Source organism: Condylura cristata, unplaced genomic scaffold (assembly GCF_000260355.1).
Source record: "Condylura cristata isolate star-nosed mole 26May11 unplaced genomic scaffold, ConCri1.0 scaffold00014, whole genome shotgun sequence".
NCBI lineage: Eukaryota > Metazoa > Chordata > Mammalia > Eulipotyphla > Talpidae > Condylura > Condylura cristata.
In genome coordinates, this window is record NW_004567115.1 from 26,959,146 (window position 1) to 26,978,676 (window position 19,531).

Genomic DNA, 19,531 nt, shown 5'->3' on the forward strand with positions numbered 1-19,531 from the left:
TGGTGGGCCCCAGGGACTGCAGAGGATGCTCTGACAGTAAATCAGAGCCATCAGACCCGGGAACCCAAGGACACATTTCATTGTTCTTAAGCTCCGAGTTCACAATGAAAAAATAATAGAGGAATAATGTGTATGAGAAACTTTCCATTAAGTTCCTTGTTGCATTTTATAAAATGCAAGTTTTTCTCCTTTGCACAGATCTTCAACTAGGAGAAAAATAGCACAGAATATTCAGAAGCAGTCTCGCTTTGTCCTTTCTCTGTCACCCTGCATCTCTTTGCAAGAGAGTAAATTAATCAGTCAGGAGTTAGGACCCAGAGATATTTGTTAGACTTACATGCTCTGACAGCTGACTGGAAATCAATGGAGTGTATGTGCTTGAAGCAACATCACCCTGGACGGAGACTGGCTCAGGACACTTCAGGTGTTCACTTGCCCCGTCTCGTCCACTTCAGACTTTGAAAACCTGCGTTTTCTTTTCAAGACTCCCCTTTCTGATGAAAGGGAATAAATTATCCACCAAAACTGACATCATGACCCTGGCAGGTTTTACTCTGGTATGCATCATCCTTGGTGTCACGCACTCAGGTAAGCTCAAGTTAAACTATGTTAACATTTTATGATTTGTAAAGTTATTTAAGGAAAGGAGGCAAAACGGTGTGTTGATTTGATAGAATTACAAGATATATAGATGTCTTTAGGAGAACCTTTAAGATGTGACTGTTGAACAGATCTGTGAAATCTGCAAATTGCTGAAGAAGTCATATTTATGAGTCCACAGTGTTTATATGCTTTTGCTGTTTACTGTCTTATTCCTTTTGAATTATTCCGAGTTTGGCAGAAAGATATAAAAAACAGGAAAAAAAATGTGATGTTGGAGTTGTCAAAATATTTGGCACAGAAATATACTGTATCAATATTTTTATATCATATCTACTAATAATCACTTTGTAGATCAATTCACTTTGTCCAATATATCCTATAGAACTACACAATCACTTTAGTAAACTTGTGGATGTTATTGAATGTGTTTACTTATGATGACTAAAAAAACGTATATACCAAATGTCTATAAACATACATGAGTTCTCTATGACTATCCAACTGAGAATAAGGGAATTCTTAAAGAAACAAGTCAGACAGGACAAGGAAAAGAAAAGAGAACATAAAGAGAAAAAAGGGGGGGCAATTAAAAGTTTAGGAAAAAAAGTCACTGTCATATGCTAATTTTCTAACTGCAGTCATTTCAGTTTTTGTCACTAAAGAACAGGAAACCCTCCCTCTTGCAACAGGAATCACCTAGAACTAGGAGTCGAACAGTGAAAAATTCATTCCATTAACAATTCCATTAGTATTTATTTGTAACTAGTGTTTTTGTTACATATGATTATTGCAGTTTTCAGGTGGAAAGCCAGAGGTGCTGAGGTCAATTTGCCCAAGTCCAGAAATCTGGGATTTAAAAGTCATAGGGCCGTGAGGTGCACATACCCTTGAACTTTATCATGGCAGAAACAGTCTTTCCTCATACAGGGGACTCAAAACTGTCATCTTTAAGTGAGGAAATCATCCAATCCCCTTTGCCCTCTACAAATTCTTAAATACAATTTGTCAGTCATAAAAAGTACAATGAACGCCTTTGTGTTTTAGCATACAATTAACATCTGTGTCTAATATATTTCTGCCCTAATTTACTAAAGTATTCCATTTACCATGAAAGAACTGATTTTACCACCCTCTCCCCTGGAAATCACCTCACTGGTTGGCAATGGCAGTTAGTATAAACCCTCTTGTTCCAACTGTACATTCTCCTAACTCTGGTGAAAAGGATCATGGTGTCTGGCCATGTGGCCTGTCTGTGTTGCCGATTCATACTTTGGTATCAGTGATTTTTCTCTGGAAAACTAGGGACTTACCACATGAGGCTGTGTGTTCATTTGTAAATATTTATTGAGGATCTACTGTATCCCAGGGTGGATGTAGCATGTGGAGATATAAGAGAAAATAAAACAAAGTCTAATCGATCCTGGCAAACTCTCATGCTAGCAAGCATCCACTAAATATTATTATTTGATTTCACCCTGAAGGTGAAATGTGTTGATAGAAGTTACCATATTTTGGTATGATTTTTTTTTGGACTTGGTGGTGGTAATGAGAGACATAGTCAAAACATGCCAAAAGGTGTCAAAACAAAAAATATGCCTCTCCTTACCAAGCTTGCTGAGATTTAAAATTGTTTCTTTCCTCTCCTGGAGGAAAGAAAGGCGTGGTCTTCAATAGTGTCACAATCGTGGACCATTTCATCTATTTAGTCTTATCGATTATTTATACCTTAGTGTAAGTGAGTTTGTTAAAATGTTGCTGCAAGTGGGTGAGAAGACAGAAGAAGATCTGTGAGTCTGGGATAAAAAGGAAATATGATCAAAAAGAATACAGAGGTTAGAAGGTCAGTCATGGGTTCCAAGGAAAATTTCTTAGCTAAGCTGATACAAGGACTTCATCCAAATCTCATGCTTCTACTTATTATCCTGAGAGTGCTCTGTCCTTTGGGGGTCTAGTGGTCTTTACCTGAGTGCTTTCTCTATTGCAATAAATAGAGTGAAGCCTGGCCCCCAATCAAGGGCACATTTGAAATGTTGACTCTCCTTGGAATGTTTGGAAGAACAAAATACTTGGCATTAGTAAGCCAAGTATTTTTGTGACTATTTCATGGACATAAAGATCCTTGAAGTACAGACATAGGAGTTAAGAGGGGCCTTAGCAATCATTCACTCCCTGTTTTTATTGAAAGAGGTGAAATACCCTTTTTACATTCTGACAGCTTGGAATCAGGAACATAATTCACATCTCTGTATCTGAGTCCAGTATCAGATAAATATTGTTGGATTCTGGTTTGAACAAGTGATTCGTTTGGCCAAAGACCCAGACTCCTGAGCCAAGAGCAGCCCTTTCCAGTCTGAGTTCATGGTGGGGAAATAACTGGAATCAGGCAGAACCCTCTCCAGCTCCATCTACTGTCCCAGTCACCCAAATGTGCTCTCTTTGGTTCTTTTCCTCTTGCCTTTGGTCTGTGGAGTAGCTTGTCTAATCCCAAGGGAATTATTTTGCCAAGGAAAAAAGAGACAAAGATTAATTGGGAAAGCGGAGGATTGGGGTTTAGGAGAGAAATCAAATTCCTTTTTCTCAAAAGAGATAGTGAAAAGCTGTGAAGCTCCAAAGATACTGCATAGATGGCAGGGGTGCTGCAGAGCAAGACTCAAGTGAGGGAATATAGGGCGATTCTCATGTCTGAAGCAGGAGAGCCGTCTTGCTGTAAAGTTTTGGGTGCTCACCTCCAAGAAGAGTGGAGTGACCACACACTGGTGTCACCAAAGAGGCACCAGGTAAAGCAGTCTTGCCAGGTGCCAGCTGCCACAGATGACCATTCGGTGGGACCCCAGAAGACAGCTCCACCATCAGTGTTGAGCGCCTCCCTGTGACCAAACATACATTAGGCATGACGTGATTTGGAATATCACTCCTCTGGGCAATTGGTTGCTTTAAATAACACTCAAGTATTGTAGAAAATGTAATGTTAACCTCAACAGAGTGACAAATGTAGCTCTAACACAAATATATGCTCATAGAAGTCAATGATTGGAACAGTTTTTATGTGGCAATAAGACCGTAGTGGAAGGAACAGCTTTTTGACCCCTTTATTCTTGAAGAATCAGTTTATCTGCTGAGAGTCCCTGAGCAAGGTCTGTACCCCCAGGACCTTCACCTGGTAGATGAGGGGTGTAGGTGACTTTGGAGGTCCTTCCCAGCTGTACTGCTTTGCTCCGTCTCAGTCTCATGTCACCTTCCCTTCCTCTTTAATTAATGCTGAAATGAATGCAAGCGTTCTGCCACACCTCCAGGAGGCTGATTTTGAGAAATCCAAGCACTCCCTGCAAGTGGTAAGTCATCCTCCAGAGCAGTGCCTTGACTTTTCAGTGAACTGCTGATGCTGAAATCTGTCTTAGAACTCTGGTCTTGCATAATTAATTTTAAAAATCAGCACACTTGCAGAAGTTTGGTTAAACACAACTTTCCAGGAATCCATTTATTCCTCAAAACAGAGGCCTCTTGTCCTGAACACAGAAGAGTCAATGTCCTATAGAGCAGAGAGCCCAGCATCCCCCACCCCCAAGCTCAGGGAGCACCACCATGGCCTGTTACGTGCTTACTCATTAATTTGTTCATTTGCCAAACATCATCAAATATTTATTGAAGCCTTGGCCTTAAAGACACAACGGTGGAAGCTCTTGCCCTTCCTCATAGCATGCTATTTTACAGAGAAGGACAAATCTCATTTCCAGGCCTATCCTCCACCTCGGCTCTAATAACAACCCTGACTTCAGCTTCTGTTTGGGGAAGGCTCGGAAATTTGTAGATATGAAGCAGAAAGCACTAATCCTTTGAACTTTCCTTTTCTTTTCTTCTTTTTTTGGGGGGCAGTTTGCGGGGTTATGTTTAGGTCAGCACAAGTTTGAACCAGTCAGCTTGGGACACCTTTGCGCAAAGCCACAGATGGGTGGTTTACACAGACAAATTTGTCTTCTCCTATTTCTGGAGGCTAGAAATTCAGATTCCATTCACAGAGGAAATGGTGTGGGCAGGGTGCAAATGTTGCGGGACATCAAGGTCATCATTTAAGACGGCCCCTCCCAACGTGCCATTCCACCAAGCAGGTAGGAGGAGGACATTTACCCACAAAAATGGCTTGAAGTGTTTTTTCTAAATTTGATGGAAGCCTTTGGAGAATTTGAGCAGGGAGCCCAATCTTCTGCTGTTAAGAGACGGCTCAAGCCATTGAGTAGAAAATGGGAAGTGTGATAGAAGGGGCCAGAGTAGGGGCTATAGGAAGTAGCCAGTGGATACAAGAGAGAAGTCTTGAGTCTGAGGAGGGTGGCGCCAGGGGAGAGGGCGGGGAGTGCTTGGATGCACTTTGAAGGAAGTGAAGCCTGGGTGCAGGGTAGGGAAATTCTCCAAGGTCAGCTGAAGCAAGCAAACATCTTTCCTTAGCAGGCTTCTGGGAATTTCAATTCCCTCCTGCCCCCCATATTTCCAGTAAGTTTTAAGGGCCCCCTTCCAGAGTGCAGCCTTGGCAGTCGTCCAGCTAACTGTTCCTTAATGCAGCCCTGCCTGCTAAGAAGAGTTAAGTATCCAAGTTGGAGACAAGCTAGCTTTTTACGTCAGTGAATGCTAGCACAGGATCACACCTTTCTCTTGCACTCATTTACATAATATACTTTCTAGAGTAGAAGAGAGAAGTGTGGGGATACCAGCGTGTGCAGCCCAGAGAACCCCACCTCTGTGCAAAATATAAAAGAGAGCAGCTATGTTAAAAACCTTGTTTTACATGGGGATTATAACTGAGATGGAAAAGGCACAAAATGATGTAAAAATAAACTTTTTTTTAAAGCCTTGTTTTATTTAAAAAAATTTTTTTCAAGCTAATCAAGCTTGGAAAAAATATATATTACATATATATTACATATATATAACCATATATGTGTTTCAAATGTTGTCATATATGTGTACACACACACACACACAAAACAAGAGGCCTAAATGAGATAAACATTGAAAACAGGGCCCTCCCTGGTATTGCGGGATTAAAGCACAGCACTACGAAGCTATCTGCAACCATTACAGCACTGAGTTCAATCCCCAGCCATGGAACTGACCCACATAGTGCAGCAGACCTCTCCTGTCTGGCCTACTGACAGTGTATTTCAGTAGATCTGCCTGTTCTGCTCCCCACTCTGTCTTTGGTGAATCCTCCCCTGCACTTCTGGCCTGCACCCCAGTTCTTATATACATAAAAAAAAAATCTTTTTTAAAAATTGATAATGTCTTTTATCTCATCTCTGTAAATATTACTGGTATTATTTTATGTAGGAAAGGCAAAAAAATAATACCTTCAACTTGAGCACTGGCTCCTTTTTAAAAACCATCTAGCCCTTGTGTCATTTGTTGGTATTATTATTATATATTTTTAATATCATTCTTCATTTTTATACACTGAACACAGTTTCATCCCAATTATAGTCCCCATGAAATTCCTCCCACTATGTTATAGTACAACATTAAAAAGAAACATAACTTCTGGACCCTCCCTGGTGGTACAAAGGGTTAAAGCTCAGGAGTGAAAAGCTATCAGCAGCTGCTAGGGTGTGAGTTTGATTCCCAGAAGCCCCCACGCAGGTGACCCCCATGGTGGGCAGACCTCTCCTGACCAGCCCACTTACCCCCTCAGCAGTGTACTTCATCAGTCAGCCTGTTCTGCTCCCCATTCTGTCTCTGGTGAATCCTCTCACTGCCCCTGCTACTTTGGCCTGTCCTCCAGTTCTGTATGCATAAATAAATATATCTTTTTAAAAATGAAAGAAATGTAACTTCTCTCTAGATTGCGTTCCAAACCATCTCTTTAGCTTGTGAATTAAAGTTGAAAGTTAGGGTGTTTCTTAGTCTCTCACCGGGTGGAGGTGGAGAGTGTAAGAGTCTGGTTGTTGGTTGTTGAGCAGGTCGCCATACAAGGACCTTGGGAGAAGGCACAGGCATGTGTCTACTGGATACTGACTGTACGTAAGTGATCATGACATCATCCCTGCATTGGGTCATTCATGGAGAGGTGTACAACACATACCTGCTACAGCACTGGCACTCTTCCAGATGCTAGTTGACATCACACGAAGCAGACATTGTTAGACCATCATGGTGCTCAAGAGGAAGGCAGACAGCAGATAGACCACAAACTCTGATAAGGGACATGAGGAACAGAGACAGTGTCTGCAAGGAGGTGACCTCTCATGTGAGTCATCCAGTTGAGGGTCAGAAGGTATCTGTAGATGATCCTTTGGGAGTTATGGTGTTGACCTCGTGGTGGAAAACTACCCCAAAGAGTAAATCTTTGGGTAAATACAGATTCTACTTTTACTTGTATGTTTTTGGAGAGCACTGAGGGTGGGCATGGAAAACAAAGTGAACCCCTGTGTACTCAAAGCTGCCTTTGCTGAAGTGGGTTATTTAGAACTATATGAAGATCCAGGTGATACGATGCCAAAGCATCATTATGCCTGTCCCATTAATTCAGGTTTCCTCATGATTCTTACAGCTGCGGCAGGACTTAGTTCAATAGCAGAAAATGAAGATGCCCTCCTCAGACACTTATTCCAAGGCTATCAGAAATGGGTTCGCCCGGTATTAAATTCTAATGATACCATAAAAGTATATTTTGGATTGAAAATATCTCAGCTTGTAGATGTGGTAAGTAATCTTTGGCACTGCACTTAAAAAGAACATACATTCCTTAAACTGTTTGTGAGGCTGAGATTTTATTTTGTGTTCTGTCCTGGGGTCTGCCATTTCTGTTTTAAAAATAACTTGCTGTGGGGGAACAAAACTGCCCCAAGAAGTCAGTGAAATGGCCCGAAAAAGGAATGAAAGTGTCACAGGAGTAAACATTCATGGCAACACAATTGATGTGCGGTTGTTTTGCAGGGAAGGGATGGCTATAGGAGACCATCATTGGTCCTGGCAGTTGGCTGGAGCCCCCAGAGTGAAGAGTGGGATGGGGCGGGGGCGGGGCGCAGTTCCCAATGCTGGCCCAGTGTCTTTTGGACTCCAGAGGCTGGTGGGGCCCCTGCAGGAAAAAGGGGAGGTCCTGACAGCTCCCAGAGGGAATACCAGGCGACCCCTCACCCTCCTGATGCCCTTACCACCCCACAGCTTTCCCTGATCCTCCAGGCCTGAGCACCCTCCACTAATTTTCCTGCAGGACTTGGACTTCTGCCATGTTTGCATTCCTGCTGAGTCCTTGAACCTGCACACCCCAAAAGCTATAAAATCATCCTGCTATGGTTCCCAAAGTCTCAGAATAATCCTCCCATGTTGGCCAAATCCCCTGCTCTACACACACACACACCCAGCTGATTCAGTACCCCCTGGCTTTTTTTAGAAAATGCTGCAGTCTATCTCCAATTTAGTTCATGTTTTGTTCTACTTTGTACCCTTAACATGCCTTCTGGCTTATGCAATTTTATTTAAATATCAGCACAGTGAACTGCTACTTATTATTTGTCATTTCAAGTATAATAAGCTTAATATTTTAAGATTCCATGCCATCTACTGTTTATGAGTTGAGTACGCTTTTATGCTTGAACACCTTACTCTTTCCAAGCCAAAAAAAAAACCACAAGAAATCCAACACCCCACCCCCAAAAACTTTATTTGATGAATTTACATCTTTTTCATTGTCATTTCTTAGGATGAAAAGAATCAACTGATGACAACAAATGTGTGGCTGAAACAGGTAAATATCAACCTGGGAGTTGTTATCTGCCATGCCAGTTATTTTAATTATTTCCTGTTCAGAAAGAATGCTAGCTCATAAGGCAAGTTCTAATAATTTGGAGCATTAATGTGATTTGGCCAAAGTTTCACACTGCTAAGTGAATTCAGGTGTGTGTGTGTGTGTGTGTGGAAAACTACCTTGCCTCAGACTGGAAGGCATCACAAGTACCTGGGAAATGAAACCAGTCTTTCTTTAATAAGATTGAACCCTGTGCCTAAATGTTATCATGTGAATAACTGCTTTGAAACAGATGTCAAATCTACACTCAGCAAGCCACTCCCAAGTGCCCACTCTGCAACTACTGAGTGCCTACTTACAGTTTAAGGCTCTGAACTAGGCACTGCCTGGCATAAACACCAGTGAGACACTAAGAAACTGATGTGCATTTTCTCTCCTAAGGTCCTAAGGAAAATAAGACTGCTGAATGCCAACCAAAGCCAACATCTTAAAGAAGTGTTATTCCTCCAACAGCTGCTTCCTATTTAATATCCACAACACACTCAGGAAACAATGAAGTTCTCACTGGATAGATCCCTGAGCTTGTCTTTGAGGAGAAATAAGGAAAAACCTAATATAGAAGGGATTAGAATTAAAAAGTATGAGCTATGAATCAAAAAGCTTGCTAGATAAACTTGGGCTAGTCATTTCAGTTCTCTGACGCTCAATCGCTTCTCTAAAACAGAGACAAATGTCTAGCTCACAGGATCATTGGGAGGTGAAATGGGATCATGTGTGCGAACGTGATTCATCCATTATCTGGTTTACATGGAGACTCAGCAGTGTCATTCCCTAGTACCTTCTTATGTCGATTTTCTCATCCTTAATGACAAATCCTACTTCATAGCCTTAGCAACTCAGTGATATCATATGAATATGACATAGGAATATGAATAAATTGCTGACTTTAATGTTAAAATTAGTCAACATGAATTTGGTTTTAAGAATTTCACATCTGGGTTTATACTGACTAAAGGTCCCAGAATGTCCCAAAGGTTGCTAATGGAGGAAATCACAAGAAATATTTGTTCCTTTCTATCTTCTGAGCTTAGAATTAAGAATATATTTTTTAATTGTAATTTAAAAAGTCGTAATTTTGGTTTAAGTGAAATTTGGCTCTGGATTCTAACAATGGCTTGACATTTATGAGTGATACTTCAGGTAATCTACGTGAGAAAAAAACAAATATATTAACACAGATTTGGAATTGCATTTTTCAAAATTAAGAAAACTAGCCATGTCATATTTCTCCATGTTTTCCTTAGTCTTAGATGAACTTGACTTTTTGGTCCTGACATAGCCTTGTTTTCCTGTTTCCTTCAGTCACATGACAGTCAGCCACAGAACTGCTGCAGGTGGAGCCAATGTTTGTAAAAGGCTTTGAAAGTCTTGGCTAGAACTAGAACGTGACACCTGAACGCAGGATATCATTCCTCTAAGAAGGGCAAGGCAAGAGGTTAATCTCCAGATGTTCCTAGGGTTTTGAGAGAACTGAGGCATGCTCTGAAAGTCTCATAGCTCCTAAGGAACAAGAGTGAGGGTTTTGGCTAAGTCTTTATCCTGTTGCTGCTGACGCTGACATGTGTCGTTTTCATCCCGGGTGTGGGTCTCAGACAGCATCACAGTGGAAATTTACTAGAAGACCATATGAGGGAAACACCTCCAATCCCCAGGTCAGCTACAGAAAGTCACTGAATTTGTAAAGGATGTAGCCTCTCCCAACTCTGCAAAGAAGTTCAGCTCATAAAGGATAGTTGGGTGTGTAACTCAGGGCACCTGACCCTAATTCAGTGCGCCTTCCCTTCTGGGTACACCAAAGTAAGTGGCATTGACCCAGAGTGCTACCCAGTCCCTTTCTCTTTCGCGGTCAGGAATGAAACCAGAATGCATGTCTATTTCTTTATAACTTCCTCCAGGATCCAAACATTCCCTGAGAAAACAATTTTAGGTCACTAATTCTAACAGTGTGGTGTAATTTGGGGGAGTCAGAGGGAGAGTGCAGGATAAGACTTTAGATGCACTGGGCCTGAATACCATCCTTCACCAGGCTGCCGCCTCCAGGGCACGCCCTTTCATTGTAGTCAATATGGATGGGACCCTACAACATGAATTGTACCTGCAGCTATCCCTCCTCCCTCCAGCTATTATCATGTTTTCTTTACCAACTAGCTGTGTGATCTTGGAATAAGCATGTCAAATATTTTATTGGCTTGGGCTCCTAAACTGTCAGTCTTCATATACATGGTTTCTATAAACAGCCATCAACTTTTTTGTGCTTTAGAGTCTACCTTTTTTTTTTAAATAAAGATTTATTTATTTATGCATACAGAACTGGGGGACAGGCCAGAGGTGCAGGGGCGATGAGAAGATTCACCAGATACAGAGTGGGGAGCAGAACAGGCTGACTGACAAAGTACACTGCTGAGGGGAGTAGTAGTGGGCAGGCCAGGAGAGGTCTGGCAGGCCAGGAGAGGTCTGCCGCGCCATGGCCATGGGTCACCTCCGGAGTAGGGATTGAACTCATGCTGAAGTGGCTTTAGCTTCTTACTGCTGTGTTTTAATCTGCCGCGCCACCAGGGAGGGCCCTAAAGTCTAACTTTTTAAAGATCTATATGATCTTTTAAAAAATTGTTTTCAAGGACAAGCCATACAAGTATTGTCTAAGATAGGCCATACTTCCTCTGAAATGTATAGCTCTCCACCATTTTTCAGACATCATGCACGTTTAAATATTTTACCTTCTAGTGAATTCATCCATCTGCTGACTCTTAAATTTTTTTAATGACAAAGTTGGCCTCACTGTACTGCAAAAAGCTTTATCATAGGCATACCCTTCTAATTTTCTGGAACATTATCCATCATTAATCAGCTGTCTATAGGAGGAGCAGTAGAACAGAAGAATTTAATTTTCAGCTCAGATTTCCTAAGTTTCTAGATCCAAAATCATTTTAAGGAAATCTACTTCTGCTGTAATTGGGTCATCTATACACCAACTTCCTGAACCAAATAATCCAATCAATGAATGGCCAAATTTCTTAATCTAGAACATCAGCCCCTGTAAAACATGCTAAATTATTTCATTGTATTATGAGTAAAAATATGTAAGCATCTGAAGACTAACAATATTAGGAACATAATTTAAAACTGTAATTGGGTACTTACAAAATAAATTCTGATTAGATCCTGAAAGGGAAATTCTTGGAAAGACTTTCTTTTCCATTGGTTAGAAGTTATAATGTCATCAGAAGTAGTCAGTGGAACTAGATGTTTCCTATTAGTGTACTGGGTGGATGTGTGTCCAAGACTCATAAATGTTATTTAAGAGATGATGCACCCATCATCATGAAATTAGAACATCACTGGATCAACTGTCCTAGAATAAAATGAGTTGGAAGAAAGAGCAAAGAGGCCAAAAAAAAAAAAAAAAAGATTTTGAATCAGTGGTATTTGTTGCTACATCTTTTCACTGTGCAGCAATAGGGCAGTTGGGGGACACCCCCCCACCCCACCCCCACCCGGCAGGACAGGTGAATGGATCTGGACAAAATGGGCCATCAGGCTCAGGGAGCTGTGTCCTGCCAATTGAATACACCCAGTCATAAACAGGATTGTAAGATTTAAAGCACATTATTTCACTTTTAAAATAAGACACTGGATTAGTAATTAACGTACATTTAAAGATTCCAAGGCCGGCCCTCCCTGGTGGCGCAGCGGGTTAAAACACAGCACTGAGAAGCTAAACCAAATTCCGCATGAGTTCGATCCCCACCTGCCCCGGAGGTGACCACATGGTGCGGCAGACCCCTCCTGACCCGCCCGCTGCTCCTCTCAGCAGTGTACTTCGTTGATCTGCCTGTTCTGCTCCCCGCTCTGTCTCTGGTGAATCCTCTCACCCTCCTCAACTCTGGCCTTTACCCCAGTTCTGAATAAATGAATAAATCTTTAAAAAAAAAAAAAAAGATTCCAAGGCCTAATACATTCATTTTCAAAATAAAATCACAGTGTGCTAATTTTATGCAGGAATGGACAGACCACAAACTACGCTGGAATCCCCATGAATATGGTGGAATTCGTTCAATAAAAGTTCCATCCGAATCTCTTTGGCTTCCTGACATAGTTCTCTTTGAAAAGTAAGTATCTGAGAAGAAAAACTAATCTGGTCAGGTTAGGGCTAAAACCAGAAAAGCCTGGTTTGGGCAAAATAATGAAAAGGAATGTGTAACTTTAACAAGATGTGTTGGTCTTGTTTTGTTTGTTTTTACCATATTGTTAGACACTGCAGTAGGAAAGTAATAAAAGACAAATAGTACAGTGGTGAACCAAGCAAACAATACCCAGGTGGCTTCACCTAACCACTGAAATGAAACTACTTTTTCTACAGTGCTGATGGGCGTTTCGAAGGCTCCCTCATGACCAAAGTCATCGTGAAGTCCAACGGAACGGTCGTTTGGACCCCTCCCGCCAGGTATAAAAGCTCCTGCACCATGGACGTCACGTTTTTCCCATTTGATCGGCAAAACTGCTCCATGAAGTTTGGATCCTGGACTTACGACGGCACCATGGTTGACCTCATTTTGATAAATGAAAATGTGGACAGAAAAGACTTCTTCGATAATGGAGAGTGGGAAATACTAAACGCAAAAGGGACGAAGGGAAGTAGAAGAGATGGATTATACTCATACCCTTTCATCACTTACTCCTTCGTCCTGCGTCGCCTGCCCCTGTTCTACACCCTCTTCCTGATCATCCCTTGCCTAGGGCTGTCTTTCCTGACGGTGTTGGTGTTCTATTTACCTTCGGATGAAGGAGAGAAGCTTTCCTTATCAACGTCTGTTTTAGTTTCCCTTACGGTTTTTCTCTTAGTAATTGAAGAAATAATTCCGTCGTCTTCCAAGGTCATCCCTCTCATTGGCGAGTACCTCTTGTTCATTATGATTTTCGTTACCCTGTCGATCATTGTGACTGTGTTTGTCATTAATGTTCACCATAGATCTTCTTCAACTTACCATCCCATGGCCCCCTGGGTTAAGAGACTATTTCTGCAAAAGCTTCCTAAATTACTTTGCATGAAAGACCACGTGGATCGCTACTCTTTCTTAGAAAAAGATGAGAGCAAACCTGTTGTGAAAGGTCAAGTTCTAGGAAAAAAGAAACAAAAACAGATGAGTGAGGGAGAAAAGGTTTTAGTTGCTTTCTTGGAAAAAGCTGCTGATTCCATCAGATACATTTCACAGCATGTGAAGAAGGAGCATTTCATCAGCCAGGTGAGTTAAGTGATATTCAGAAGAATGCTGCTACTCAGGTGTCCAAAGTCTAATATTTGACATCCATTTGAAACAAAATGCTGTTGTTTTGAAATGTAACATTGCTAACTATCTTCTTCAAACATGTGACATTTAAAACAAGTCCTAACATAAAAGAGACTTTCTTCTGAAATTTGAAGTTTTAGGAAGATCACAAAAACATGATGAGCAAAAGTGAAGCAACTGTAGATTAAGCACTATTTCCTGTATAATTTAGTCTTTAATTCTATCTAAGATAATTCAGTTAGATGTTTTAAGTTGGCTATTCTAGTGTCTGGTCATTCATTCATCTCTGATTTTACCATGGGTAATGAATATATCTTTCCATGAATTTGGAAATAAAAAGCCAGAAAATTTTTAATTAATATAAAATACAGTATGACAATAAATATTTTGTTAAGGCAAGATGGTATACTTGTTTATTGTTGAATTTTTAAAAAAAAGAATGTGAGTTTCAGATCTGAAGCATCCTGGATGCAGGTCCTACCATTTTCTATATGACTTGAGGCAAGTAAACCTGAGCTCAGTTATCAGAAATCTCCCTTCAAGGGTTACTGTGAGGAATAAATTACTTAAAATATAACATACACATAAAAATAAAATAATGATAAGTAAATAAAACATGTAGGTATGCCCAGCACAGGTAGTCTAGTCTCAGCCTAGTGATTGTGTAACATTATAAATTGTAAAAGTCAATAAAAGTTAATTATCATCTTCTCATCATCTATTTTCCCCAATGGAATGGAAATATTGTTTGCTATATAAATACTCGGAGTAAAAACAGTTTTGCTACTTAAAACATGTTATGTTTCAGCTATTTTACTCCAAAATCAGGGAAAATTATTGCCAAGAGCCTGATTCACCACCACCACCTCCCCAACAAAGAGCCTGATCTCTGAAAAGATTTATCAAATGTTTCTTGAAGGGATATCCTTATAAATTTTATCTTGCTCTGAGAGATACAGCCTACTATATACCTTCTATTACAATTTGTCATATTTCATGTGGCCTGAGAAAAATTTAAAACATTAGGAGAAAAACAAACAAAAACTTGCTATAGAATAAGCACTTAGCTTGCTCCCTGACCCCTTAAAAAATAACACATCGGTGTAGGGGATTTGAAAAATACACAAATATATACAAGATTAAAATCATTAATTAATGATCCCACCAAATAAGATTGACACATTAAATTTTTAAACCTCTCCTTGTGTTTTGCCCCAATGTTTTATTTCTAAATCTCTCTGTATACATTCATTTTCCAACTTTGCAACTATGTCCCTCTAAACCATAGGCCTCCCCTTTTCTAATCCCCACATTGTAGAACTGGAACATTTCTTCCTCATTGAAAGATGAGAACTGATCCCAACTTCAGACTTCTCTAGCCTGTAGCTCAGTTCTGCTCTGACCTTGCTCTTAGAAACTAGATTCGATTGCTGATTTTGCCCCAATTCCCTTCCTGCAAAGGCACTGGTCTCCTCTGTCCCTTACAGCTGTCGAATCTATTAATACATGTGTGGCAGCAGGGAAATTAATCATTTATAAATATGTGGTTTATTTATATGTAATATCCAGAGCATCACAGATAGATATGCTCACTTTTTATTTGTGCAAAAATCAGATTTTCTTCATTTTGACTAGTAGTGTTTACAAATGAATCATAATGTAAGTGATTCTGTTCTTTCTATCTTATGTCTTTAATGTCAGTGAAAAGCTTCCCATAAGCTCAATCTACAGGATGTTTTCTTTGGGCACTGATCGTGCAGTTACAAAAAAGGATCTGAACCTCTGTAACAGGAGATGTTGAAATGTGAAGTGCTATAAGTCTGAATATTTCTATTGCTTAATCCTCTAAAATGAATTCAGAACAATGGCCCAGCATTTTGACTGAAAGTCATCTTTTTCTCTTATGCAGGTTGTACAAGATTGGAAATTCGTAGCTCAAGTTCTCGATCGAATCTTCCTGTGGCTCTTTCTCATAGCGTCCATTACAGGCTCTGCTCTGATTTTTACCCCTGCTTTGAAGATGTGGTTGCATAGCTACTACTAGGAACAATTCTTCAGAGCAATGTAAAATCCACACCATAGAGGCAAAATTACACCTTCTGACACCCAGCTTGTGTGTATGCAATGTATCCTAATACACCTGCTTATTTGAAAGGGCCTATCTCATCCTTGGGGTAATTGAACCTTGGTAACTGTGGGTTTGCCCAAGTTAATTTGTGGTCGCCATGAGAGTGAGTTGGACTTAAATAAAGTAGATTTTCCTCTGGCCTCTGCCTTGGTTTATCTGGATGTTGGAGGAAGAGTCAAACAGCCAAGCCTGGGTCGCAAGCCTGGATGCAGCAGGACTGGTGCTGGATGGTGGAGGAATGTCCCCTGGAAGCTAGACAGAGGCCTGATGAAGGAGGCCTATCAAGAATTCTAGATTTCCAGATAACTCTGGTGTGGGCTGGCTGCTTTTCCTGGTGTCTTTGGTGATTGTGCCTGAGGTTCACACCAGGGCTGTGTCTTGTGCTTCTGTGGCAAAGTGGTTGAACAAATCTCAACAGCTGTTTGAGAGGTCTAGTAATATGGCAGCAACTGGCACCACACACTTGTTACTGAAAAGAGTGCAAGATTCTGCTGGTCAATGAAAGTGTCCGCTGTACCCCAACCTTGACATTCCTTAGAAAATGGTCTCTCTGGGGCCTGCCTGGTGGCACAAGAGGTTAAGTCTCAGAACTATGAAGCTATCAGCAGCCACTGCAGCAAGGGTTCCATCCTCAGCCAGGAAGTGTCACACATGGTGCAGCCGACCTCTCCTGTCTCTCTCACTGCTCCCCTCAGCAGGGTAGTTCTGTCAATCTGCCTGTTCTTCATCCAATCTGTCTCTGATGAATCCTCTCACACATACACCTCTCCCCACACACCTCTGGCCTACACCCCAGCTCTTGTATGCACAAGTAAGTAAAATAAATCTTAAAAAAAAAAATCACTGTAACCATATAATATATTGAAAGTTTTAAGTGATATTTAATATGCTCAACTATCTATTTTCAGCAGCTCCAGACTTCGTGCCATAGAGCTTCATGTCTGTGAGCTGTGCACACCTCATGGAACGCTGAGCTTCTTGTCCTACCCACAGGGTCATCTGCACATGTCACTGACCGTCACAGTGAGGCAACATGGTGAAGTGGAAACTGGGATAATAGGACTTTTGGGGTTCAGGACAGCTATTGCCTCGCTAAGTGAGTTGGGAGACCTTAGGCAAGTTGCTTGCCCACTCTGAGCTTTGGATTCCTTTTCAAAATTGAGAGAACCCTCATGACCATCCCAACTTTCACCTACTCTAAAATTCTATACTCTGAAGAATTATATCAAAGTTTTAAACCACATAAACATTTTATTTTCTGTTTTTAGTTTTATTCAGTCAAGAACCGTGTAGGCCTCTTCCAATACTTCCCAAATGTTCAGAACCGTTTTTTGTTTTTATTTTTTACAGAAGTACCATCATTTTGCATCCTTCTTAGTGTTTTGAAAGGACCCATAGTACTCACACACCAAATCATTTATAGCCCTTACCATAGTCCACTGCAAACCACACAACTTCTAGTTAGAGCCTTACTCCTTTGGGGAAGTAATCTGTTTTATCACTACCATAGGACAAGATTTGCAGGAATATATTGCAATGAGTATCAAGGATTCCCTGCCTTAAATCCCTGTTGGGGTTGTGGATTCAAAGGGCAAATCACTGTTCTTCCTCCTTCGTTGAAAACATATTGACTTTAAGTCAATACCTAACTTTATTTAACTCATCAGTTTGCTAGGTAAATGACAGTACTAATCTTAGAAACATGCATTTGGATTCTAATTCAATTTTGAATTTTGGAAAATACCACATGAAATAATTTCCATAGCCAGCCTCTTTCTGACCAGACACAAATACTGCAAAGGTCAGGCATTTACATCTGTGCAAGCAGCTTAAGCCTCTTTGAGATTATGGATCACATGTTTCAAATACTGAAAAGACTGTCTTTCTATTTCACAATAACCTGAAGGAGGTAACTATAAAAGGTAACTTTAAAGCAAAGTGATTTTGGTTTCAAATGTATAGCAGGAAAAACATGTGGGCAAAACATACTAATTTCAGTGGACCTGCAAGACCCAGACAATTCTCCATTGCACATGTGGACCGGGAGGACACACATAGCTATAGGCACATAAATCCCTCTCTTCACATCTCTGCTCACACCTACCTCCTCATGAAGCCTTCACAGAACACTTTGCCCCTCTGTCTCCCAAGCTCCCTGTCTCTGAAATCCTGTGTTTTCAGTCTCTGTTGTATATGATTTAGAATGTAATTGTTCTCTACTATTTTATTAAGTGAATTTTATTTCCTGCTGTATCATAAGTTATCCTCTGTTATGGTTATGGCATCTAATAAAGCTGAGTATATAATCAAGTCTTGATTAATATTTGTTAGTTAATTAAACTGGCACCAGAAATTTTGGATTGGGTTAATTGTCTAAAATAAGGACAAATGTGTGTTCTTGCTCAGACTCTTCCAATGTTAACAGTTCTGTGCATGTATATGTGTGTGTGTGTGTGATTTCCAGTATCACCTTCATTTTCTTTACATTAAGAAGGTTCTGAGATATTGACTTACTTAGAAAAATTAATAATTCCATATATGTTTTCTTAATTATGACTATCCTATATTTAACTTGTCTAAAATAAGATTTATCACATCATATTATGCCTCTTTAATCAATTTTAATCCCTCTCTGGGCATTCATTTGTTTAAAAACTAGATCAGTTTTCCCCAAGAATTGACCATTTTTTACAATTGTCAAGCTGCTTACTTTGATGTCACTTAGCTTGTTTCTCTCTGTCTCCTGAATTTCCTGTAAACTGGAGGTTATACGTATAATTCTGGTTCAGTATTTTTGCTAGAATATATCACAGATGAGGGTGATGAGTCCCTTGTACTATAGGAGATATACTACCTGTTGTCTCACCATTTATATTAAGACTAATCCCTCAATTAATGTAACCACAGCCTGGTCCCTGCATATTCAATGATAAATTTACCTATGACCTAAGTAACTTTTTAAGTGGTCTCTAAACAGCTATGCTAGAATGCTCTAATTTCCAAAGAGTATTATTTTTATGTTGAAAAAAACCTTTTGGTTGTGTTATAACTCTTCCTCAGAAATACCTACTATTATTTATCAACAGCATTGGTAACTATCACTTGTAGTTAAGTTGATGTGTATTCCTTCTTTGCATTTAGACTGTTCTGTGTCAATAAAAATAATAGCAGAAATAAAAATAACAATTTCTTTAGTTCTTAATCTTGAGTTTGAGAAATCCAGATAAGAACAGCTATATATACACTGATGCAATATTGTACCTGTTTTGGGGCAAGAACACAGCATAACTGATGTTGTTTTTTGAGTTTGGGGTCCTTGAGTTCACTCTGGGAAAACTATCACCAGAGCTCCCCTTTCAGCAGCACACAGTGAGATACTTCATGAGTAGAGACTTTTTTTTTTAATCTGGGCACTTTTGCTCATGAATCAGACAGAAGAAATGGCCTTAAGAATCAATCCAAAAGTGTCACTGCACTGACCTAATCTCAGACTGTTAGGGTCCATGAACTCGATTACCGCGCGAAAGACAGAGCATCACACAAGAATGCAATTTGCAAAGTAGAGTTTATTGGGCTGGCTAGCCAGGGTCTAGCCTTTCCCTGCTGGATGCGCAGGATTCAGGCAAGACTCCAACCAAAGGGAAGTCAGGGAATATATTGGCCTTGTTGGCCATTACATACGTCAGAGCCCGCAGATTCAATTTAGCAAATGGATTCAAA

The 19,531-nt window shown here is 40.3% G+C and overlaps 1 protein-coding gene across 1 annotated transcript; it reads left to right on the plus strand.

Annotated features, from left to right (window-relative positions):
• Positions 1–279: 279 nt before the first annotated feature.
• On the plus strand, positions 280–16,427 carry CHRNB3 (cholinergic receptor, nicotinic, beta 3 (neuronal)). Its single transcript, XM_004682475.2, has 6 exons — positions 280–588; positions 7,139–7,290; positions 8,291–8,335; positions 12,395–12,504; positions 12,756–13,638; positions 15,593–16,427. Exons 1-6 carry the CDS (start codon positions 498–500, stop codon positions 15,725–15,727), a joined length of 1,416 nt encoding a protein of 471 aa, XP_004682532.2. The 5' UTR covers positions 280–497; the 3' UTR covers positions 15,728–16,427.
• The last annotated feature ends 3,104 nt before the right edge of the window (positions 16,428–19,531 follow it).

What these genes read in the sequence shown, in the direction of transcription:
- CHRNB3 (XM_004682475.2), top strand. Translation starts at nt 498, where the DNA reads ATGAAAGGGAATAAATTATCCACCAAAACTGACATCATGACCCTGGCA. An exon ending in CCTTGGTGTCACGCACTCAG is followed by an intron (nt 589 to 7,138) that starts GTAAGCTCAAGT and finishes TGATTCTTACAG; the next exon opens with CTGCGGCAGGACTTAGTTCA. An exon ending in TATCTCAGCTTGTAGATGTG is followed by an intron (nt 7,291 to 8,290) that starts GTAAGTAATCTT and finishes GTCATTTCTTAG; the next exon opens with GATGAAAAGAATCAACTGAT.